This window comes from Saccoglossus kowalevskii, chromosome 21 (genome assembly GCF_978046115.1).
Source record: "Saccoglossus kowalevskii chromosome 21, keSacKowa6.1, whole genome shotgun sequence".
Lineage (NCBI taxonomy): Eukaryota > Metazoa > Hemichordata > Enteropneusta > Harrimaniidae > Saccoglossus > Saccoglossus kowalevskii.
This window is the reverse complement of record NC_140661.1, coordinates 19,885,634-19,911,963: the sequence shown is the minus strand read 5'-3', so window position 1 is coordinate 19,911,963 and position 26,330 is coordinate 19,885,634. Positions and strand designations below refer to the sequence as shown.

The 26,330-nt window shown below is 34.5% G+C and overlaps 1 protein-coding gene and 1 non-coding gene across 3 annotated transcripts in view; both read left to right on the top strand.

Annotated features, from left to right (window-relative positions):
* The window catches only part of LOC102803200 (carnitine O-palmitoyltransferase 1, liver isoform-like), a 62,265-nt gene that overhangs the window by 3,139 nt on the left and 32,796 nt on the right, over positions 1-26,330 (top strand). For both annotated transcript variants that reach the window (XM_085495477.1, XM_085495475.1), the window contains exons 2-5: positions 16,540-16,694; positions 19,616-19,738; positions 22,319-22,530; positions 23,553-23,638. In XM_085495477.1, coding sequence (XP_085351603.1) covers positions 16,540-16,694; positions 19,616-19,738; positions 22,319-22,530; positions 23,553-23,638 — 576 coding nt within the window. The remainder of the gene's footprint in view (positions 1-16,539; positions 16,695-19,615; positions 19,739-22,318; positions 22,531-23,552; positions 23,639-26,330) is intronic.
* Positions 2,279-2,350, top strand: TRNAT-CGU (transfer RNA threonine (anticodon CGU)). Its single transcript has one exon. It is a non-coding gene; the product is annotated as a tRNA-Thr (tRNA).

Here is a 26,330-nt window from a genome sequence, read left to right as displayed (position 1 = left end):
GAACTCAAGTTTCAAGGACATGCTCGCGACAACCCCTCCGCTTTAATATGATGAGCACAAAGAGAACTTAACGGGAACTGTGTCATTTTCAATGACTTTATTTTATTTGTGTTTGGCAGACTTGGAGTGTTTCTAATTGTCTACATAGTTCTTTGTCAGATTGTATTGCTGGTGTTTCTTTCAAATGATACAATTGCATGGTTTGGTGAAGGTAATAAATATTGATTGATTGATTGATTGATTGTCCAAGGTGGGATAAAAATCTTTCTGTATCTTTGAAAGCTCCTCACTCAATGATTAATCTTTTTCAAAACATGATTGTATCTATCAAGGTTTGATAGATAGTAGAAATTTCTAGACAATAATGAATTGTTTTGAAAACAACTCGTTTATATTTTGCTGTTTAAAATGGAATTTAAAGTCATGGAGTCGCAATGAAATTGACAAATAGTGAAAATTCTTAGCTTCCAAAAAAATGAACTGCATGTTAGGTTTTTTTGAAGGAAGACAGACAGAGGAAATAACATTTTTGTTGTTGATGATTTTTATATATCCTCGAGAGGAGCTACGTCACAAGATGTTCTACGTTGCTAAGACGCGCACCACTGTACCACGTATTTCTATGGGCTCTGCGCTTGCTGCTGTGGAACGCGAAACGCCGAGCGAAGAGTCGGTGAAAAAATCGAGAAAACGCCAGGAACTCAACTTTGAAGTAATCCTGAACAATCAAATTCATATATGTTACACACGTAGGGCTAATCTTGTTACACTGTTCAGGGGACTCTCAACAACCATCCCAAAGTACCGTTTTCTGCGAGTTTTTAGCTTTTGTTTTCATCATGATGGTTGCCATGTGGTGAAAATGCCCTGATGTCCGCCCCCGAGAATATGCTGTATTTTATGTGGAAGAATTATTGAGAGAGGCATTGTTATTATGGTTTGTTTATCCTTGGGAGAGAGGGGTAAATAGTGAGTGGGGTAATCAAAATTGAGTGAGCAAAATTTCCCCTTGAAACAGACAAGGGCCAAAACTTTGAACTAATTAGGAGTGGGCAGGAGAATCTGCCACTATTCAATATCCCAGTCCTGTCCCTCTATCGGATAGAGGGACTGTAGCAATATTTATATTTAGAAGTCACAAGTTCTTTAAAACACGGTATTGAAATGCATATACTGCTACTATAATAGAAAAGGGAAAATGGAAAAAGAAACTTCTAGATACATGTGAACAGGGAACTGCCCCCCCCACATATTGACTGTGTACCTTTCCTGCTATGAAAGCAACATCATTAAAGGCCAATTTTCCAAGTACTTTTTTCCAGTTTGTGTTTTTGACATTTATCCGACAAACTCTGAACTTGTACACTATTGTCATAAATACTATATATAATCACTGCTGTGATATTCGTAGACACATACATCCACTTTGGCTCTTGCCAAATAATAATCAATTAATAATAATAATCATAATCAACTCGTAAGTTCGAGAAAACGAGTCTTTATCAGAGCTTGGCTGGAGCTGTTTACTACAGTGTGACTTTCAAAGAAACAATTCCTATTGTTTAGAAGTGTTTTTATAATATATACCACTAGAGGTAGACTTCTAATGCAGAATTATCCATTACTGTATGCAATATGGATTATTAATCTAATGTGTCTACATTTGATGATGATGATGAACCAATTCTATTTGTGTAATGATCTATATCATCACAATAGTACTGCCCATTATATAATATCATGTTGCAAATATTGTCATAATTATTGTGCTTTTCGTGAAGTAGGAGTTGGAATAAATTGTTAAAAAGTGAGTCAGTTATGAATACTTTATTTTAGCTGGAATTAATTTTTTTTGTGACTATTTTTGGGTGTTTGGTATGGAATTTATTTTCACTGGATTTTGACGAGTTGAATGTAAAATATAGAAAAAAAGGTATATTCGCTGGATTTTATTTTCGCTGAATCATTCCTACAGCGAAAATAGCAAAAATTAAATCCAAGCGAAAATGAAGTATTTTACAGTTCTATTATTTCAAAATGCATTTGCACATTTACCATGACGTCATGTGTGCCAGGTGTAGTGATGCAAGTACTTAGTAAGCGCCAATGTATTTGCAAGTGTAATGAATACCAATTTATTTATGTAAGAACATGAACAATATGTGATTAACATGATATTTACCATGACGTCACGTGTGGCGGGTATAGTGATGCCCATATTTCATTGGCCCTCCTAAATTTAAGTGACGTCACTGCCATTGATTTTCAGTGCAACAAAGCCTCAGTGGCCAAGTGGTAAGGCGTCGGTCTCGTAAACCGAAGATCATGGGTTCAAACCCCATCTGAGCCTAAAGTAAAAGTAGTTTTGAATTGGAAGTATTCCACAAATCTTCGGAAATTTTATCTATAGAGTTCTTGTTGTACTGTTGACAGTAGGAACAATCTGCATCATCTTAATGATTCAATTAATGATTTGTTTGTCTCGTATACAAAATAAGGTGAAGCAGTGCAGGGTTGAGTGAAGGTTCCTTATATACCATGTTAAATTTTCCTACCAAAAAAGTTTTAATTTGATAATTTGTGGGTGTTCAGTTGAAAGTTGCACTCTGGGATCAGTAAAAAGTAATTTTTTGAGGAATCAAGTCATTGAAATATCATTTTACAAAATATAAGCTTTACAGATGATGTATGTAATTCTGATTTAATAAATAAAGTATAAACAACAGTGTGAGTAAAATACTTAAAATTCACTAATGTAAACATTATTCCTTATTTGCTCTAGAGGAAGCACATCTCTAATAGAGGTACATGTAAACAGGTGCATTTAAATATGCTGAATTATTAAAATACGACTTATTTTGACCATTGATACATATATCATTTTGTGCTACTAATAAACAAATACGGTTTAATTATTAAATAAGGGTATGGTTTGCTCTGTGTTACTAATAGTGTCCTGTAATAGAGCAAGTACAGTTAGATATTGCTTCACATGGCTGGATTTTTATTTCTAATATTACGATACATGTACATGTAGTTTTCATCAGTACATATTATATCAATATGTGGTATTATTTTATTTTGTGAATTTGATGGTATAACTGTGAGAGAGGGGCTATTTTTGGTGAATTTCGTATCACTGAAAATTTCTCTGGCGTTCTACGACACGACTATCACAAAATTTTGTCTTCCCGAATCCAAAAGTACACAAAAATGAAAATTTCTAGCAGTTAAAAATAAACTGTTTACTGTATTTGAATCAATATTAATGTATGATGTTGTAAAATCACTTGGTACATTAGCTATGTGCTCATACAGTTTATGTGTTTATAGTAATATTCTAGTACTGCCGAGTACTGGTATAGGGTTATTGTACAAAGGCCAAGGCTGAAGATGAGAATGTGATCCATCATTCTAATGTAGACAGGGTATAGCCCCGACCTCTATACTAGGTCATCTCTTATACATTTGTAAGTTATCCATAGAATAATGTTTACATGTTCTAAAATGGAGCTTTTTGGATTACACAACAGTTTTTAACTGATTTACTGTGATCAATTTTTTTTTCTTTGTTTTATGGTAGCAATCTATCTAATAACAGCAGCAACGAACAACTGCGATAGCTTATACTAAAAAGTTGTGCGTGTAAGAAAAACATTAGCATAAATTGAACTGGTCATTTTCGGGGTAATTAAAATCCTTCCATAAAATATTGTTTATTGGCTCTCATGTGTCTCTGTTGTCGATGTGCTTCTAATAGAGCAAATGTTATATTTATAAAATAGAAACCCAGTGGAAATTAAACATAGAGGCTAAACCGATAAAAATAAACATAGAGGCTAAGCCGATATATATACCGGTAGCTATAGATAAACATTTATGTAGTGCATATAAGTACAGGCAAAATATGTCGCCAACAATCTTTCTATCCTATTCGTATCAAAACTAAAACTATTTCTGGCCTTAAATCAAAGTTTGTTCAAATATTGTGACGGCAAAATGCTCTAATAAACTAGAGGAAACCCAAACATTTATGTAGTGCATATAAGTTAAAGTACAAGCAAAATATGTCGCCAAAAATCTTTCAAGTAAATTCTGTCATTGTTATATATTCAACAGAATCAAACATTCCACACAAAACAAATGAAAATGAAATAACTAAATTGAGAATACTGAAAAACTGTAATCAATAAAAGCTAAATCGATAAAATTAAACATAGAGGCTAAGCCGATATATATACCGGTAGCTATAGATATGATTTTCCCCTCGGTTTCTATGCTGTTTAGAGCTGAGAACTGACAACAACTGTTTCTATCCTATTCGTATCGAAACTAAAACTATTTCTGGCCATAAATTAAAGTTTGTTCAAATATTGTGACGGCAAAATGCTCTAATAAACTAGAGAAAACCCAAACATTTATGTAGTGCATATAAGGTAGCGAGAAGGTTTTATGACGTTTTTAAATAAAACATTCTCTGTCTGTTGTCTCGTTCAGAACAGTAATTTAGGTTATATATATCAAAAGACTAAATATAGAGGTGCAAGTTCGCACAAACTGGACAGACATTGTTTACATAATTATCACGTGACATCAAAAATGGCGAACCTTGTAAAAATGACTAAGTACGCGATTGCGAGAGCACACTGCGGAATTTCCTGGTGAAATTTAAGTTATGCATTGTCCGTAATCAAGTCCATTGAAATGCGTCTCCGATAATCAAAAGACCTATTATTCCGATTTCTATGCAGGTTTGTTTTTTTGTCCCCAAATTATTTCATACTTGGCACCTTTAACAGACTATTATTCTGTGACAAAGCATTTTCTTTAAAACCCAGACATATTTCGCACCATCATTATCTTTTGAACGATAACTGCGAGTTTGAATGTCCTAGTCCGAACGCACTTGATTTGGCGGCGGTCTCAATGAGTCGTTCTCGATCAAAATTTCAACTCGAGAAAAACGCGAAAAACAGTTTTGGTTAATAAAACACTGTAGATTTGCTGCATTATTATAAATATACACTAAAAATGGCCAAACATATTAACCACTGATATCATAGAACTCATAAAGAGTGTCAGATAATGAATAATTTCAAGCTCGAGCGCGAAAAATGAAGAAAACTGCTGGCATTTAAGTCCGTACTCCAGGAGCGTTCGGGTTTTCCATTGTTATGCAAACGAACAACGAGGGATAATCCTCTGACAAACATTACTGTCCCACTGTACACGCTGACAGTTTACAAACAAGCTAATCCTTCAAGTGTCTCAGATAAGACATCTAATAAAACGGTTTTCATGGTGAAACAAAATGGCCGATGTTTGAAAAAAAATTGCTGTGTCAGAGTGCGACACTGAGTGGCAGATTTTTCTTTGCCTCGTCTGTCAACGCTTTCTTTCTTTTCTTCGCCATTGCGTTAGAAAAAAAATGTATTAGTAAAATAGAATATTGACTTGGAAAATAAAACGATTTAAAAGAAAGTTGTGCAAAGTTACAGTACTCCTTTCGCACAACCTCCCGCCCGCTTCCGCTTTCCAATCACCTTTTTCTCTCGCTTTTGCGACCGCTTGTTGAATTCGACCGGACAATTTCCGCTTTATTTTCGACCGCGCAAACCCCGAAATATCACCGCCCACCTGCTCGCTCGCGCGCATTTAAAATTCGGACTAACAGAATAATTTCCGAGGTTCACATTGTCTTATAATTGTCTTTCTGGTTTTTATAGATGTTGAACAGCTGACAAAAGTTCAAATACTTTTTGTTTTAACTATATATAATTATATGCACGCAACCTGACCCTTTGACCTCGATTTGGCTTGGACTGAATATTTTATTTTAAACAATATTCTGACGTGAAATACAAAATGTATTTCAACACAAGTACGACAGGGTTGTCTGGGGTTTCTTTCCTGATTGTTGAGTCTTCGCAATGTGTTTTGTATAATTATTGTTGTTTTCCCCCGATGCTGAAAGGACCGTAAAGCTAAATGGCAGTTACATGCATGGGCTGAGTGAAAGAAAATATTTTTAAGCCTAAAATAAAACATAATATTACACCTCTTTGTGTATTTGTTAATTTTACATATGTTTGTCATGACAGTATGTTTGTAAATATCTAGAAAATCTCGTCTTTCGTTGATAATTTCGATTGTTTGTTTGGAATGTCGATCCCAGTTGGTTTCTCCATACTGAGTTTAGGAAGGGCGTCGATCAACACCGTGACAATCAGCCGAGAGAAGACAAACATTGACCGTAATTCATGGAGATCATGTCCGTAATTTGTGGGCTGAAACCCCAAATAATTAATCAAGTATTATTATTTTAATATATATTTTATTTTACATCGCAAAACTAAACCATGCCCAAAACAGAGCTAGAGTTGTTCGCGGTGAAACAACCGCATTGAAGACGATGCAACTTCAGCTAGCCATTTCTTACCTTGAAATAAAAAAAATAAAAATTCGAAGAGCATCGGGGAAAATATTAATAATCATCCTTATCAATCGCTTGCTTTATTTTATTCGAATCCATGAAATTCACGATTTTTTTTACATTTGTTGGCAACTTCCGCGCTAAAAATGATTAAAAATGTGGGTGTGGTTATTTTGCAAAGTCCTGTTGATAATACGGACAAATATGGTTCTGTGACCCAGTTCGTGCTCCGATCAGGTGACTCTCAGCCAATCAATGATGTTGTAACAAAGCATATTTGACGCTAATTGAAGGGTCGTCGTACAATCCAATCACCGGCGTCGATTCACATAGTTGTTTGTGCTGTGACAGGCTTCAAAATTATTCGCTGAAAAACATATATTTTGACAAACTGATGGAATTTGACCTTAGTTCAAAAAGAAAATACTAGGCTAAGATACATTAGAGCTCACGCGAATCGGTTTTCTCTGCAAGTTGTGAAATAAAGTAAACCAGAGTAGCGTCGATGATTTTCAGTCCTGAAGGACTTTGAATTGTTCATCGACTGGCCACCAAATAGTTATGGCTATAACTAAATTTGACACGTTTTTCATTTAAGCCCAATAAATTATTCATACATGTCAAGCTCTGTTCGATTTTTTCAGGGCATGTGGCCGTTTTTAGTCGAAAATATTTTTTGTGGGAACACTTTTGCGGTATGTATACGGTATAGACCGAGCTCATTCAATGATCGTGACTTAATTTTAAAAATTTAATGTCAAATTTTACCAGACGTGGACCGATGTGGATTCGATATCGATATTTTTGGAATTAATCACTAACATTTCCTCGTTTCTCTGCTCTGTCAAAAGGAGTTACCTAGGCTTTTTTCACGTAACTGTCTCATTAAAATAAAAATAAAAATATTACATCTAGAACAAGCACCCAAAACACGTAACAAGAAGTCCCAGTTTAGTTGCTTTCACGATACAAGTTTAATACAGCTATTAGATTTGAAGTGTCGTTCAGAATGTAATAATAGTTAATACTAGTTGTATGTTCACACTTTACTATCAAAACCACCATTTCGACCACCCATGTGCCAGTTTTCAGTGTTTGCGCGAGCGGTCAATGTTTTCAATGAGCGAGCGAGCGGAAAAAAAAACGCGATTAAAATGCGGTCGGTTTCCGGTCGGACAAGACCGCATGGTCGGAAATTAAGCGATAAGCGGTCGATGTAAAAGCGGAAGGTTGGGCGAAATGAGTACTGTATGACCATGTTTCTCCGACGAAGTCTCGACTGACAATAATGCTGACAATGGACGTTAGATAAACACGCATTGTTTGCAACTGGAAGCTTATCACCCGTTATATCAGAATCGTCAACAACAGAGTATACAGATAAGATGTTATCATTTAATTCCTTCCAAAGATAAACACTATGCAAATATCCACGAAACGGCAGTTGTAGTCTTTTCTGCTAGTGTTTTAAAACACTAATTTGAGCAACGTTTTTTCGCAATTTCGATCTTTTGTAAACCTGGGGTGATGTATCAAGGTCTAAAGTAACCGTTTTATCAATTTTTGAAAAATCAAGAAAAAAGTGAAAATTTCCCTTCTCGCTACCATAAGTTAAAGTACACGCAAAATATGTCGCCAAAAATCTTTCAAGTAAATTCTGTCATTGTTATACATTCAACAGAATCAAACATTCCACACAAAACAAATGAAAATGAAATAACTAAATTGAGAATACTGAAAAACTGTAATCAATAAAAGCTAAACCGATAAAAATAAACATAGAGGCTAAGCCGATATATATATCGGTAGCTATAGATATGATTTTCCCCTCGGTTTCTACGCTGTTTAGAGCTGAGAACTGACAACAACTGTTTCTGTTCCATTCGTATCAAAACTAAAACTATTTCTGGCCATAAATTTGTTCAAATACCCCTGTTATATTTCCTGTGCGCCCTGGTCCTAGACAAAGAATTGTTTACAAAACAGGTCATTGTCTTCCGAAGATGATTTCTCGTGCTCAGGGTAACTGGTTCATTGTTTTAAGGTGCAACTGTGAAAATTCCGGATTGTTATCTTAGCAGGTCATCGTGAGGTGATAACACCACCGAACAAAAAGTTGCAACACGATTAAAAATGAACATGTGACCTAGAAAAGTGTATTACCGTACCCATATTTTTACTTGCCAGGGTGACGTCAAATATATAAAATGGATATCAGTAAAACCATTCGTTAAAACGTATGGTTTAAAACCAAGTTCACACAGTGACTTGTAGCGGCAACATCATCACCGCCGAGCGGAACAAAGGCAGCAATGCACTTGCATGATCGTTAAACGACCAGCGCAGCCGACGTACCATCACAGACATTGCTGATCTCCAAGAAGTCCACACGAATGATTGCTTAAACATGTAAATGTTTATATTTTGACGAATGTCAGTATTCAAAGTTGAATTTTCTTTAAATCAAGATTTAAAACCCCCCTGGAAAACAGCCATGCTTACAACTCACATCATAAGTGGAGGAAATAAATTTACTTCTTGGAACAAATATTCTGATTGGTTGTTTTTTGTGTCAATGTGTGGCTTTGGCCAATCAAAAGCATCGTTACATAGTATCAGGGTGCCTGGACGCGATCATTACAGGTAAACAACTGATGTCGCCGTGTGATGAATCGTGGAGCTGAAATTAGCTGATTGTGCTTGCTGACGTTTCCTTAATAATAGCTCTTTAAAATTCTCATTAATTTTGTAATAATATATATATACATATTATGCATATGTAATTGTAGATTAATAGATTTTTTGGTTTTCTTTTTTTCAACATCCATGCCAATGATGCACATTACAAATGTGCCACGCCCACTCCACCTTCACGTTGGCGCGCCCTGTTTAATTTTCAAACTGTGGAGAATGAAACTAGGTACTTTTAGATAATCCACAGATCTGATTACTTCAGGGTTGAAATCTGTGCATATTAATTACTTATTAATTTCATGCGTGTTTCTTAATACGCATAATTGTAAGAAGTACTGTTCAGATAGGGACATGCAACCGGTACTATAATTGTGTTGTCTGACAATATATATGACCAAAATATCAAGTCATCATTTATAGTCATTATTTCATTACATATTTATACATGTAATTGTTAAAGCTTAGCTACTTTAATCCCCTCCAATTATTGCTTGCAGTTATATTTTTAAATACTGTATTTGTTCTATTACAAGCGCATGTGCTTACTGTGAATATAAATGACAAAGACAAGTCTATGGTCAAAATAAGACATATTTCAATGATTTTGCATGCAATAAACCCAATTTTTGCTTTATGTGTTTTTAATATAATATTTGTACTTCATGCCTCCAATACGTTCAGCACACAGGAGTTCTTTCTAAGTTATGATTAATATTGTTTTTTGAAAGTCCATACTGTTGATTTTGATTTATCATAAACTAAAATATGTTGTGTTTTCAGGACACACAACTATATTTGTTAGATGAAAAGCAAAACCAGAAATATGCATGTGCTGTGATTGTTATATTATGCATATTAGATATTATCATTGTTTTATTAGTGTTTTCAATTCATTATAAATTACAGTCCAATATATCTATCAATATACAGTATCAAACTACAATGCTAAAAATTACATGTTTTCGTCAATATTGAGTCTTTAAAATTTTTCCCCCTCTATAGCACAGTGAGACTAATCCATAATAACCTGATGTCCATTTTTTTTAAAAAAAAATGTGAGATTAACCATGAAATGTTTGTTGCTATGGCTTTACATACATTGCTTTGCTTAGATTTATATTCTGGTATAAATGCTGTAAAGTAATCTTTAAAGCAGGAGGGATGTCAATAGCAACACACGCTAAAAACGCAAAGGCTCATGGGTAGACGCTTGTTTGTAAACAATGACACACTATGGCCATCTGACGCATGCACAGGTGACAACTCTCTCGCTTTAAGTTATCGTATATGTTTCAAGGTCTACAGATGTACTATAAAACCATTTATTTTCACTGACTTTTAATTTCACTATTTTGATGTTTTGAGCATATTCACTGTGTTTTTAATTTCATGAATTTGTCAAGGAAACAATGAGTTTTATTGCTATTTTACATGTCTACGTAGATTTAAATTAGGGGATTTAACTAATCAGCGAAAATACCGAAATTAAAACCCAGTCAATAGTGAATACGTTTACTGTAACGGTTTGCAAGTAGCTCTTACTTTTGTAATTTTATTAAAAATAATGTTAATTTTTGTGATTTCCAAGCTGTGCTTAATGTGATGTCTTTTTTGAATTGAAAAGTTGTTCTTATTATTACTATCTTATACTAAAATATGTTTGGATATTTACAGTATCAACAAATTCTCACTTCCCGTTCGGTTAGACTTAAAATACACCACGAATATTCACTTTTGAGATATAATTTTTGGTATGTGTTGGTTCTTGGGTATTTCATCTTCATCGTCCTGTACTTCGTTTAGTAATTCAAACTTCCCAGTTTGCGTAAAAAGGGAGAGTTTCGCGATTTCGACATCGAAAATGCCTTTGCTTCATTATTTGCTGAGGGATGGCCGCTTAGGTATGTGCTCTGTAACTTGCAACAAATGAACCTAAAAACGTTAGGAAATCAAACAAAAATGATGTTGTACTAAAGTCAAAAAAGTATGTTCAAGGTCTTCATTTTTTCGTAGCATAAAAAAGATTTACTCCCTCACTTATTGTGACACACCCTCAAATCAACTAATTTCCATTTCCAACTGATTTCAACAATGGTACATGCCTCCATTTTACGCCACGACTCGAAAAAGTCTTTTTTGCTTGTTCAATGCAAAAATATATAATACTCAAATTCTATTTCTCAGAATTGAATAGAGGCCTAATGATGCCTTAAAGCTTCTATATTACTTTCACTATCATATACGATTTGGGTCAGTGTATACAGAGCATGTGGTATTACCGCAAAATCTGTATTATAAGACGCATCCCTAATAGAAGCCGCACTCATTTTTTTTTAATAATTGAGAACCAAAAATTCAACATTTCTCATATGTGTAGATGCTCTAATAGAAGCTTCATCCCCTCTGTTGCATTGTACCCTTTTAATAGAAGCCGTGGCTTTTAATACAGATTTTTACAGTATTGTTTGTATCTCACCAGGGCAGTTGTGGGTTCTGTGCCCACCTCTGCCAACTACCTGCCCAGAAAGTATATTCTGTCTTGGTCACCAAACACACAGAATTGAGGCCCGCCGTGTTATCCCATGCCACATCCCTACAGTATAAATTTGCATAATAAAATAGAATATGTCAATGATTTCTATTGTACTCATTGTTATGCTAAATTGGTTCTATTGTTTATCCAAAATATATAATGCTCTTAGGAGAACCGGGGGGAGGGGGGGGGGGGGTTATCAGGGAGATGAAAACTTGTTTTTGTATGCTGTCCTTAGAGCATGTTATAAATAACACATAAAAGAGTACCTTTTTCTTATGTCATCTACCGTAAAAGTTGGGCCTCCATATTGATAATGTTCAATTCTAATGAAGTAAGGGGTATCCGTAAGATCGATATTTTGAATTTGAACTATTAAATAAATGTCGTGTTCACAATCATATCATGTGATTTTTGCAGCCCTTCATCAAAAATGGCAAAAATAAAATACAAGTGAAAATAAAGTATTCTACAGTATCTGAAACTGTCTGTCAAACTGGTGATAACATTTACAGAATATATTTGTACTGAATATTGGGCGGGGAAAATATCAAAGGGTTTAAAAGTGCTGTGATAGTGCCGCCACGCTGATTATACCCTGGGGAGAACACTGATTTGATATTTTTCCAAAAAGTAGCAATACTGAGTTGTACATATCATACGAATTGTACATCAGTACGAAACTAATTATTTTGTAAATGAATCTGTGTGATAAACTGTACACAATGCCAAAAATGTTCAGTTCAACTCGTGTTTTAAATTCGTAATGTAACTGCAGACATCCATTTCAATTTGATTTTGACATATCACCATGGCTTTTTCAACCTTTTAAATAATTTTTCCATAAACCATTTGCAACATGTGTATTTTTCTATGATTTCTTAATTCACCAAATAGACATTTTCATTTTGCCATTGCCTCCAGGTTGTGATAAATGTTTTAAAAATATTATGGTAGAAAAAAGTGCTGTGGGCTTAACTTTATTTTGTGAGGGATCAAAATATAAGCATTGGCCATTATCATGTTAATACGTGTATTTAAAAAAAATTAAAAATGTAGTGGTATGTTTATTACAATTATATATTCATTTGTAAATAATGTTACCGTAAAATCTGTATTAGAAGCTGCATCCCTAATAGAAGTCGCACCCATTCTTTTTGAATAATTGAGAACAACAATTCAACATTTTTCGTATGTGTAGATGCTCTAATAGAAGGCGCATCCCCTTTATTGCATTGTACCATTTTAATAGAAGCCGCGGTTTCTAATACAGATTTTACAGTAATAACTGTAACAATAATTATTTTATATCAAAGAATGAGCTTAGTTACGAAAATTTGTATGTTGAACAACTAAAACAGAAAAAAGTTCTGCTAGGAATTGTGATGTGATGGAGGAGCAAAGGAGAAAAAAAATTGCTCACAGTTTTTCTACTATCTCCACTTCTAGAGTTTAAAAGGGTTAATCCCATTGTGTATTGAATTGATTTACTGCAGATTTGGTTCTTTCACTTTAGAGGTTAATCTGTGTACTGTTGAAAAAGAAATATTCACTGTGTTTTATTTTTGAATATTGCAGGAATGGTTTTAAATTCATCGGTTAAATTGTACATGTATAGTCACTGGGTTTCTATTTAATAGCATCTATTAAATGGGAATAAAACCATCAAATAATTGCGCAGTTTGCAGTATTTATTTTTGCTTTTATTTTGCAAGTTCATTGGAACTTTCTGCAAATCAGTTAGATAAATTACCCAACTAACTTCTATCCACCATGACTTTCTACCAATCAATGGCTAAACTTAGCCAAAATGGCCTTTGTGTATAAACAAACTAAGCCTATACAAGCCTATTCATACATCCATTAATTCTTGCTATCTGCTAACTATCTGGTGAGATAGCAGAGATGATTTGGTAGGGTAGTCGTTGTCCTATCAGGTAAATATGGTTCATTTGACTTAACAAAGTAATCCTACACATTTACTGTTTCGTATTCTATTGTGCAGCAAAGAACACAGGACATTTGTACATGTGTATCACATGAATTCAAAAGAATTTGTTAGTATTCCAAACATATTTTAGTATAAGGTTAGTAATAATAACAACTACTTTTCAATTCAAAAAAGACGTCACATTAAGCACAGCTTCGAAATCACAAAAATTAACATTTTTTTTAACAAATTCAGTTACTAAAGTAAGATTTATTTTTGTAATCACTGTAAAATTGTCTGCTGTATATAAACCTGTAGTCATTATTGACTACTGGGTATTCCTAGTTACTGTATAATACTTTATTTTTGCTGGAATTAATTTTTGCTGAACAGAATTTTTTGGGTGTTTTGTATGGAATTTATTTTCACTGATTTTTGATGAGTTGAATATAAAATATAAGGAGAAAAAGGTTATTCACTAGTTTTTATTTTCACTGAATCATCCCCTCAGCAAAAACAAATCCATGTCCCTGTGTTTGCTCTTGTACTTTCAATGGAGGATATTTGAAATATCATATCTTCTACTGTACGATATCTTAAGGTGGAAATGCTTATGAATAATTCATGTAATGTTTTCTATTTGAATATTTAACATTATATCATTTCAAACCAGTGAATTTGAAACCTAGAGTGAATAACCTTGGTATATTAAATTTGCTAAAAATAAACCCAGTGCGTATTTTCCTTCTATATGTATAATGTTAAATACGTCTGCTTGCGAGTTATTCTTCTGTAGTGTGGAAATTATTTTTTAATTTTTTAAATTCCTATACATGTATAAGTTACTATTATATTCATAACTATTCATTTTGGTATGCCATTTCTGACTCGACAATCAACGCGGGCATCTAGGAACATTATTCTTGAGAAAAGAAAATGAACTCATTTGGAAACTCTGAATTACCGGTACTGTTATTCATAAAATTTTAATATTTTCACTGATTCTTCAAAAATTAAAGCGTTTACATCTTTAAGATTAACCCTCTTACTCTTTTACTTGTTAAAAGCATTTTTATTTTGCATCTACCTAGAATCGATTGAGATCATTCTGATTTATAAAGTCTAGACTAGGGATCAAAATGAAGCCTTGCCCTCAAGTCACAGACATGCAGATTTTAGCCTCCACAGGCGATTGCAAAAATGTTTAAAAAGTCATTTTCAGTATCTGAAAAAAAAATGATTTGTTTCCCTTCAAATTTGTGAATGTTATTTTTGGCAATTGTGTAGATTTCTATCACAGCACTTGTACAGTCTATATCTACTGCCCTCACAGTCCAATTGCCAAACATTTGTAAAATGTATGTGTTATGATTTGCTCTTAGACCTTATGATTTACTCTAACAACTTCATCATCCTTCGATAGATTCTGTTTAATCAGTTTGTTTTAGAATGTGCTCTCTCAGCAAGTTCACATTACGCCTGTTTTATTCCCATTGCCATCTTTTAGGTGCATGCAATTGGCACACTCAATCAGATCTACGTATGTTTAAATCAAGTTCTTGAAACACTGCCATTCAAACAGTGTTGTCTATTAGAATCACATAAACCAACAATTTTGTTTGTTTGTACATACTAGTAGTTTTCATTCCATGAATTGTACAATACATAAATTGAAGGATAAATGTAATTTGGAACAGGGTCTTTCTAAGTTGTAAATTTTTGTAATGAGCACCACCAGTTGGAACTCGTTGGTCTTTGGTTGTCACGTTGCAACATGTTCGATATGGAACCCATGGAGATGTATTGATATGAAATTCACACTGGGTATTAGCCAGGTATTTGAAAATGCTTGTAAAAAATATACTTAAAGGGTGGTTTTGGGCATTATATTTCACATAATGGTCAAAGAACAAAGGAAAAACGTAGGAAAATAATAAAATGAAGCCTGGCAAGTTGCTGGCTAATACGCTGATGGCAAGCATCTCCCTTTAATTAAGACTATGGTTAATAAGTAGTATAAAAATACATTTATAACTGCACAACTAATTACAAGACTGGACTCTCTAACTGAATATCCATGGTCCACGATCTGTTGTCAAAATACTAGTATACAGTAGTATACACTAGTATACAGTATGGCGTTATCCGTACACAGCAATGCAATGCAAACAAGAAATGCATATTCTATTGATACTGATAGTTAAATGATATGCTGTGTCCCCCCAGCTAAATGTCTAGGCACAGTGGGTAATTCACATTTATTGTATTTGCATATCGGGGCTTGAAATCACTAACATTTCTTGGAATCCTTGTAGGCTACAGATTATAAGAGTTTGTAGTCTTGTGGTTAAATTGGGTAGTCTATGAGGATATGTAGGAATTTAAAATAATGCCAGAAAGTGTGAACACATATAAATGTCACATTGCTCAATTTGTGTGGCAGAACCTTCAACACATACTGTAGAATACTTTATTTTTGCTTGGAATTTATTTTAGCCATTTTCGCTGAAGGGATGATTCCGTGAAAATATAATCCAGCGAATATATTTTTTTTCCCCTATATTTCACATTAAACTCATCTTAAATCAGTGAAAACAAATTCCATACAAAACGCCCAAAAAGCCTTTTCAGCGAAAATTTATTCCAGCAAAAATAAAGTATTCCACAGTAATTATTTTTAGTCCATTTGGGCAACTACATTTGAGAATTAGTAGCCCTAGATCAAGCATTATGTGCCTTAGGTGTAACTTCTGTATAAAGCTTAGCACATTTGCTATCAGCAAAATAAGCAAAAATAAAACCCAGCAAATTTTAACAATGGAATGTATTGTTTTCTTCACAAACGAGTTAGTTTAAAAACCTGCAACATACGACAAACTCGCTACGATTAAACAGTGAATATTTCTTTCTTTTATAGTATTTTTATAATATCTTCTTTTGTTTCTATAGTAACCTTATCCTCAATGGTCTGTATCCAACATCACTATGGAATCTTGGCGTTACCGTGGGAGCAACTTCCCTGTGCATGGCAACAGATTTAGATTTATTCCAGACAATTAATGCAAGGCTTTGGCAAGTTGGAGAGTACATGTTTCTGCCTACAGGTATGGTTATTTGCTTCCAAGTCAATTTGGAATATATATATTATTATGATAGGATATTATTACCAGAGTAGTATTTTATTGCTGCTTGTCAGAACATTAGATTATTGCAGGACATACTCAAATCCAAATTTTGAACACATGTGTCATCTATGCCATTTTTAGTCCCCGAAAACGGGGATTTATGTTTTGACCTCTGTGTGTCCGTCTGTGCGTGCGTGCGTGCGTCTGTGCGTGCGTCCGGACCTGTATCTTAGAAATGCCTGTACCAATCACAATCAAACTTCACACATAAATCATACATGATATTATACATATGCACGTCAATTTGTTTCACAATCTTATTCAAGATGGCTGAATGGCTGCCATTTTGGTGCTAAAAAATCCTAAAAATCAAGCATTTCTCGGCTGTTTACAGATGGATTTTGTTCAAACTTGGTATATACATTAGACATTATGCGACCTTGATGCAAATAATGTTGTTTTTCAGATAAGATTCAAAATGGCCGACTGGCGGCCATTTTGTATTAATGAATGTGGTTCTCGTGCCATATCTCTGACTTGCTTTCACTGATTATGTTCAAATTTTAAATATTCATTATACATCATGTCATAGATAGGCAAATATATTTGTTTGACGATTCTATTCAAAATGGCCAAATGGTGGCCATTTTTGTGCTAAAAAACATCAAATATCAAGCATTTCTGGCATTTATGGATGGATTTCGTTCAAACTTGGTACATATATTAGACATTACAGGTTCCTGATGCACGTCATTTTATTTTTCAGATCGGATTCAAAATGGCTGTCTGGCGGCCATTTTGTTTTAATGCATGGGCTTTTAGACCCATATCTCCGACTTGTTTTGACTGATTATATTCGAATTTTAAATATTCATTATACATCATGTCATAGATAAACAGATATATTGGTTGGATGATCCTATTCAAAATGGCTGAATGGTGGTCATTTTTGTGCTAAAAAATCATCAAATATTGAGCATTTCTGGCATTTATGTATGGATTTTGTTCAAACTTGGTACATATATTAGACATTACAGGTTCCTGATGCACGTCGTTTTATTTTTCAGATTGGATTCAAAATGGCTGACTGGCGGCCATTTTGTTTTAATGATTGGGCTTTTAGAGCCATATCTCTTAAATGCTTTGACTGGTTATATTCAAACTTTATATATTCGTTATACATCATGTTATATATATATATACATGTATTCAAAATCTCTCAATATGGACAAGTACTTGTTTGACGATCAGATACAAATGTCAATCCTTTTAATGTTAAAAAATCATATTCCTGAAATGGTTATATTCCAGCTATATTACTATAAACAAAATTATATATCTTAAATTTGATAACTAACGGGGACTGTGCCATGCATGGCTTGTGATCTACTGTATCACTGATTTTTGAAGCCTCACTGTAACAGAAACATAAATATGCTTAAAGGACGATGATCGTGCCCTGTTCAATATGGTACTTATAACGACAGATACAACGAATGATAAATACATTGTTTGTTTACATGAAATTTGTACACTTGCTTGCAATGACCAGTGACCTTTGAATTATTGGAACTTATAATTTGAATATTTGTTCTCAAAAATTGACGAGAAATAAAACGTGATGGAATTGGTGGTTGCTAAATGTTGTGCTTCAATGTAACTTGTCGTGTATCCTCAACCAGCCTATCCAACTTGATTTCATTATAGATCCATACAAAATGAGTTCAGTTTATAGAGTGCAGCACTGTGGGATGAGTGGGACACAGTCTGTTGGCGCACACGTGATAATAAAATGAGTGCGATATTTACTAAATGTATATGGGGGGCGCCATCTTGAATGCAGCATAAAACTAAATAAGAGTCAAGTTGTGAAACGCGTTTTTCAGATTTCTACAAATCAGGACAAAAATGCCAATCTTTCACAGAAATACGATCCGATAGCCAACCAATAACAAAATTCAGTTGAATTCGTCGTTTTTCTGTGTAAAAATCCCTTAAATACGAAAACCTAATTACACAAAGAACGTAGAACACTTTCCTGGGGTATTTGAAACCAAAAATTGACATTCCAGCTCAGCAACCAATCAGTGACGGCCTTACAGTTAGATGACAAATTGGCATGTTCATTGTATGTACCAGCTTGGCACCACCCTGCACACCTGTATCTGTTTCAGTACAAGTTGAGATTTATTCCATCTCAATCAATGATGGGTGCAGTAACAACATAATATCCAAGTGACCATCATAGTCATCATATCGCTAATGTTTTAATTTTGTGTAAACAAATATATTTTACAGCAAGCATTATATACATCATATATGGAACACAACATGACATAATGACTGTGATACTTAAAGCGCGGTAAATATATGGGTCTTGTATAAACAAAGATGGCGACTTTGACTGTTGCGCTGATCAACGAGTACGAACTGAGACGTTCCCAAGCTTTAATTAAGTAATTTTCATGTTATTGAAAGGCATAGAAAGAGTCGCGCCCAGGTCAAACCTCATACTTGTGATTTCCATTTGAAGAACGCATTGGATTGTGGGAAAATCAATGTTTATCAACACAAATGTGGCACATGCGCAGCGCGACGACTACCACGCTTTAACCATTTCATCACCAGACTTCTCGCCCAAATTTGTTGGCACTTTTTTTCCTATATTTTTTAATATTTCTGGAAATGAACCCTACCGGTAATTTGGGATCCAACAGAGAAAATTTAAGTCAATTTTGTTTTTTTTCTAAAAAAATGTGGCTATTGTTGTCTAAATATTCTGGAGGAAAGGGCAGACTATAACAGGACTACCAGTATTTTGTAAATTTGTGATGAAAAGAGGGAACTGGTGGTAGCTGATGAAAAAATTTATCACTCATAGTTTTTGAATTTCTTTACAGGGACACCATTTTATTTGAGAATATTCTTGATTTCCAGTTCAGTGGGATTTTTTTTCTTTTTTGTATTACTTCATGTCCGCCGTTACCTCTTAAGAGCACTCCTGTCATACAAGGGATGGCTATGTAAGTACAACTTTCCATTTTTAGATTTTTTTCGAAAATTCTTGTTTGATATTTAAAGCTACAAGATATTGTTACTCGCCTTTTGAGCCCTATGTACATGGATGTACAAGATGCTATAGATGTTAGTTTTATAATGGGAAACTTTTAGCAAGGCTTCAATATGACCACCAATATATTGGCAACAATGTTTAAAAAACAAACTTCTGTAGCCCCTCGGATCACAGGGCTAAAGACGCACAGACTTACAGTTCCTGCCCTACTGTTACCATTCAGTATTTTATATTTTTGTATTTCAGTCATAGTATTTGCATAAGTTATGAAATGTCATAAAATATCTGGGGTCAAAAAGTCATTTTTGGTCAAAAAAATAAAAATGATGTTTTTTCTTATTGGCAATGCATTGATCAATTTAATTCAAACTTCACATATAGGTTATACACAATACATTACATATATTGATAAAAACAATTCACAATCAAAGTGTTTTAAGGTCAATTTATGTTATTTTTGGCCAAAAGAAGAATGTTGAAGCTTAGAATTGATGAACTTCATTCAAACATGGAATATATACCCAGTATTATGAGACACCGCTTCAAGGGACGGAGTTTTGTGGTTCAAGCACATTCATTGGGAACTAACTTGTTCAAGTTGATTCAAACAATACTTTGTCTTGTTGATAATGAGAGTCCCAATAATTGTTTTGCTCAGTTTTGGGTTTCCTACACCAAGAAGTACATTCAAGTCATACATTCAGATGCTTATGTGGTTGCATCGATCCTGCTATACATTGATTATTTTCTCGCTTTACCATCCTTGTGTCTTGTTGTATTTTTTCAGTAACCTCATATAATAAAAATTGATAATCTCTCTCTCTCCATTTATATACAAAAGAAAGTGGGTGTTCTACAAAAAAAAGAGAACATGTCTGTTTGAATCCTGCACTTCACATATTTTTTTTTTTTTAGTAAAAACACCGTTGTTTGAGGATTGAATGCTGACCTTCCACCTAATATTTTGTGTAGTTCATCCCAAAATGGCATAGTTTTTGGATCTCTGCTTCTGTTGTTGTGCTCAGTCACTTCTCTGTACTTTAAACGTAAAGTTTTGATCTTCCGTTGACATTGTAATGACGTCCTGTCCAACCCCTTTTCAGCCGCTTTTTCTGCAATCACAGCATATACTCTAGCATCCCTAGACGTTCCGTCCATCATTTATTGAATATTCGATTCTCTCTATACAGATATCAGTAATCTTGTTTCTTCGTCTGACCAGTTCGACATTCGACCTGTAAACTCTGACACCATCTTGTGTAATGACAAGCATAAATAAGTCGGAGATAGAGGGCTTTTGGCTGCGTATTGTGTTCAGACGGCACATTGCGTTGTGCAAGAGTCGGTGTGACAACGGCGTTTAGGATCTGGTCCACCCCTTTTACGACGGTGTCAAAAACACCAACACCACAAGGGCGTATTCTGTTCACACACACACATTTTAACAATGTTCTCAAATAAAAGGCGTTGTTGTGACAATGACTTATTTCGTCCAGTGAGAACACCACTATATAACTTGTATGCTGTTGTTGTGGTATTAAATAATTCTAATACAAAAAAAATAATAATAATACCATGTCCATGCATCATTTTTTCAATTTTTTTCCTGGCCTAACTGTATGTGTGGGAGGCTAACAAAACAACACGTGTTTTTTTATACTCCAGTTTTTCAGAAAGCTATTAAAAAACCTGGTCCACATTTACAAGCAAGCTAGTACATGTAAATATAGCAAATCAACAAAACAAAATCTTCTTTGTCGTGTATTACGGTAGTATAACCATGGGCTAGGATTATTACTTTGCATCCATTACGCTTTGATGTACATGTACATATTACACAGTGCATGTAGGTGAAGACCAGCCAGAAAACAGATCAAGAATACAACAGTAGAATGCACATATGTGATGCAGTCCACAACATGCTGGGCTTGAGCTTCAGTGCAGGATCAATATCAATTTTTTTTGTGCCCAAAAAATTTGTCTTTGTGTCCTTCAATATTCCCTGTATTATTTCTGCATGCTCTGGCAAGGGGTGCCCCCACAACTCTTAAATTCAAATCCACACTGGCTCATACCACTAATTAGAACGCCATAAATAACCATGTGAGCGTTCGTGTGAATTTGTCAAAAAAACGTGTTTTCAAAATATTGTTTTTTGTTGGAACCACATGTATGTAATGTAAAACACATGTTGGCCAGCTCAAACCGCTACAAAGTGGATGTTAACAAAACACACAGATTTATCAGGCATTTCACCGTCAATATTCACAGAAAAGCAGCCAGGACAGTGTCTTACTGAGATTTGCCCAGATCCACAGGTCACTGGTACTTTTCAATCAACAAAACCTCACTCATAAGTCTTACAGCTGCCGTAATTGAAATATGCCCTCACACATCGTGTTTCAGATAAAACATGGTGACAAAACCCATATATAGCTAACAATAGGTTACAGATAGGTTTCTTATAATTAGTGGTATGAGACCTTTCTGAGGAATTAGACTGATTACAATTTGTTTTTGTCCACATCAGATCAGACTCCAAAAAGGGAATCTTGGATTACTATAATATGGGGTGGATTAGTCCGTCTTGTTAGCGGAGGCTCACCGCTTACATATAGTTACCAACTTAGTCTGCCAAGACAACAGGTACCCACTATCTCTGACACAATAAAGCAAGTGTTGGAATCTGTGGAGCCTGTCCTACCAGCTGAAAAAGTAGAAGAAATGAGAATACAAGCAAAGGTATGTATGTACCCCTAATTGTGTAGGGTTCCTGTCTTAAATGTGTTAAAAAGGTCTTAGCCCAACTCTGCCTTTTCTGAGGCTTCGAACAAGACTAAAAAATGATATTTTCGCTATTTTCGTGATTCAGTGAAAATAAAATCCAATGACTCCCTTTTCCCCTATATTTTACATTCAACTTGTTAAAAACCATTGAAAATTAAATCCCATACAAAACACTCAAAAAGTCTTTTCAGCGTAAATTAATTCCAGCTAAAATAAAGTATCTGTATCTCCTAAATAAGCACTCATAAACTGCATCTATTGTATGCTAGATTATTAAAATGTGTCTTACCCCTGGTATTTTGAGCATTGACTTACTCATGTGTACTAGAGCAAAAAACAGCCTTAAATTCACCTAAAATTGGTCTTATACTGTTTATTAAAAAAAGTCTGATGAGCTGAAACTGTAGGGACCTTGTCACTGATATTTAATTTCATTATATCGATAACTCAGGATTTTAAATTAAATTTTTAAATTCACAGTTTAAATGTTCACATAGATTAACGTTTGGTACCATCAACAAACTTATTGTGTGCAGTCTGCTCCTCCGCATATAAAATGTTGATAAAAATTAACAAACCCTTTGGTCAAAAACTTTATGAACCAAAATAATGATAAGATTTAGTGAAATTCTCACAAAATGTGAACATATATTACAAATATATATATGTACTGTAAAAATAAATATTTGCACTGAATTTTGGGTGAGAAAAAAAATAAAACTTGCGCATCCTCTGTTGCATGCTAATCACAAAAAGGCTAACAGAGAACAAATTTACATCAAACTGAAGCAGTACATGTATTTATATTTGCTCCCTTAGGGGAAAAATTTCGCTAAGTGATTTTTTAGCTTGTATGATGTAAGAAAAAGTATACTTTGAGAATTGACATGGTATCAGATATTTGGGATTTTATGCAACTACGTATAAGCAGTGAAAAAATTAGCCTAATTTTGGAATAACCTTGTTTGTTTTTTTAGGAATTTGAGGCAACTTTAGCACCTAAACTACAAAGAACATTACAGATCAAGTCTTGGTGGGCCTCAAATTATGTCACAGAATGGTGGTAAGTGGTCATCTTCCAGTCACTTCATAGAGAAATGTACTATTCACACATACATGTACACATCTCCGATAGAGGTGCATGTAAGCACAATATATTTGTTTTTTACTGTGACCATATTTAAATGCATGCAATTTTACAACTGGAACTAGAAAGTACTTTTGAAATTAGGTAACCCTCACTCTTATTAAACATTTTTTTTATACCAATGGCCTGTTTAAATTTGTTGGCCAAATAAAATCGTGATAACAAACCTGGAGTGTCACAGCTAAAATAACGCTGAATACTGTAAAGTGCCTTATTTTCACTAGGTTTAAATTCCAGGCATATTCAGTGGGTTTTAAATTCATGGTTTTATCATTTAGATAATGTGTTCTATGCTAAATTTTACATATTCACTGGGTTTCAATTAAGCGCATTTTCCAGTCAGGAAAATAAGCAAAATCGAAATCCAGTAAATAATTAATCCTTTTATAGTATATGGCAGTGTTAATACTACTAGTATGTTAAATCAAAGAAAACATGTGCGTGTATGCGTCTCAAACAAACGCTCATGTATAATATGTGATCGCATCACAGTACATCTTCATACCTCTCAGCCACAGGGCATCCCCGAAAAATAATGCCTAATAACCAAGCTTATGCAGAGAGTCTGAAACCTTTCCATGCCAATCCATGTCGTACATTGTAGCAAGATATTTAACTTATCAGCCCCCCCCCCCCCCCCCCATATGAGTCTGCCTTTGACAGTACTTATAAGAGCTCAAAAATAACGGTAGCCCAAAGAACACAGACTATCAATCTTGTCCTGGGACTACCACTTCCAATATACAGTAATCAAACTGGACTACGAGAAATTTGCGAAATAATATTACCCCAATTATGAGTACAAATTGAGCAAAATTACATTTATTTCTATTGACACTTCTTTGCATGGATATAAGTACCCATTACAGCAATTCCAGGCACTGATTTGACGCTGAAGTAGTGCTAGATGTTGATAACTTACTACAATAGGTTACACACTTTGTTTTCACAATTACAGAAGGTGTTACAAATAATGCAGACAGCAAGTCTTCAATTTGAAGCGCACCGGAAGAAAGCTCCGCCCATAAAAGTGGCGGTACATTAGTTTTGAATTTCTCCTCCAATAAACGATCGAGGCTTTTAACTTAGTTTCGTACTTCAATTTGCGCCACATGTTATTTCAGTAAGAGGGGCGCATAAAGTGGTGGCACTGTAAAGAACGTTGGTTACCCGTAGAGTTATTTTACAGAACCAGCTGACCGACTGATCATGACAGAATTATTGATCAAAGTGCCTGCAACAAATGTCGTATGAAGACTTCATCCAGTATATCAATAATGAAATTGAATACATAAGTAGAATGGGTGTTATTTGATTATTAGTTCTCGAGATGAGAACCAAAAGGTTGATGTGCCGCCAAATAAGACAACACACAATCGCACGTCCGGGGAGGGTTTGCCACCGTACACAAGTAGTTTTTGTCGAATTTCCTGTCCGTAAATGTGCAGTCACAATGTTTTATAATATTCGACATAGTCTATAATGTTGTCAGTTTCCTGGCAAGATACTCTCGGTGGTAACAAACCGTTTGACGATATTATAAGCTGTCTGCTTTGAAACAACATTTCGATCTCCAATCTCAGCAAATGACAGTCCATGAAAATACAAATCGACAACTCTTGTTCTCACTTCAACTGGTTTCTCGACTCCTTGCTTCTCCACCGTGGTGCTTAAACAACTTGGACAAATGCCGATTTGTAGACTGACCAAAAGTGACTGAAAGACAGACGCGCCGCAAAGTCTGGGGCATCAGACTTTGTGTAAAAATAGAAAACATTGTGGGCAATATCTGTCAATCATTCCTCTGATTTGCAGCCGATGTTTATACTTCTAGTTACAACTTGTGTAAATTTGAAAACAAAGTATGTAACCTATTGTAGTAAGTTATCAACATCTTGCACTACTGCAGCGTCACATCAGTGCCTGAAATTGCTGTAAATCTGTAAATTTGAAAACAAAGTGTGTAACCTATTGTAGTAAGTTATCAACATCTTGCACTACTGCAGCGTCAAATCAGTGCCTGGAATTGCTGTAAATTTGAAAACAAAGTGTGTAACCTATTGTAGTAAGTTATCAACATCTTGCACTACTGCAGCGTCAAATCAGTGCCTGGAATTGCTGTAAATCTGTAAATTTGAAAACAAAGTGTGTAACGTATTGTAGTAAGTTATCAACATCTTGCACTACTGCAGCGTCAAATCAGTGCCTGGAATTGCTGTAAATCTGTAAATTTGAAAACAAAGTGTGTAACCTATTGTAGTAAGTTATCAACATCTTGCACTACTGCAGCGTCAAATCAGTGCCTGGAATTGCTGTAAATTTGAAAACAAAGTGTGTAACCTATTGTAGTAAGTTATCAACATCTTGCACTACTGCAGCGTCAAATCAGTGCCTGGAATTGCTGTAAATCTGTAAATTTGAAAACAAAGTGTGTAACCTATTGTAGTAAGTTATCAACATCTTGCACTACTGCAGCGTCAAATCAGTGCCTGGAATTGCTGTAAATCTGTAAATTTGAAAACAAAGTGTGTAACCTATTGTAGTAAGTTATCAACATCTTGCACTACTGCAGCATCAAATCAGTGCCTGGAATTGCTGTAAATCTGTA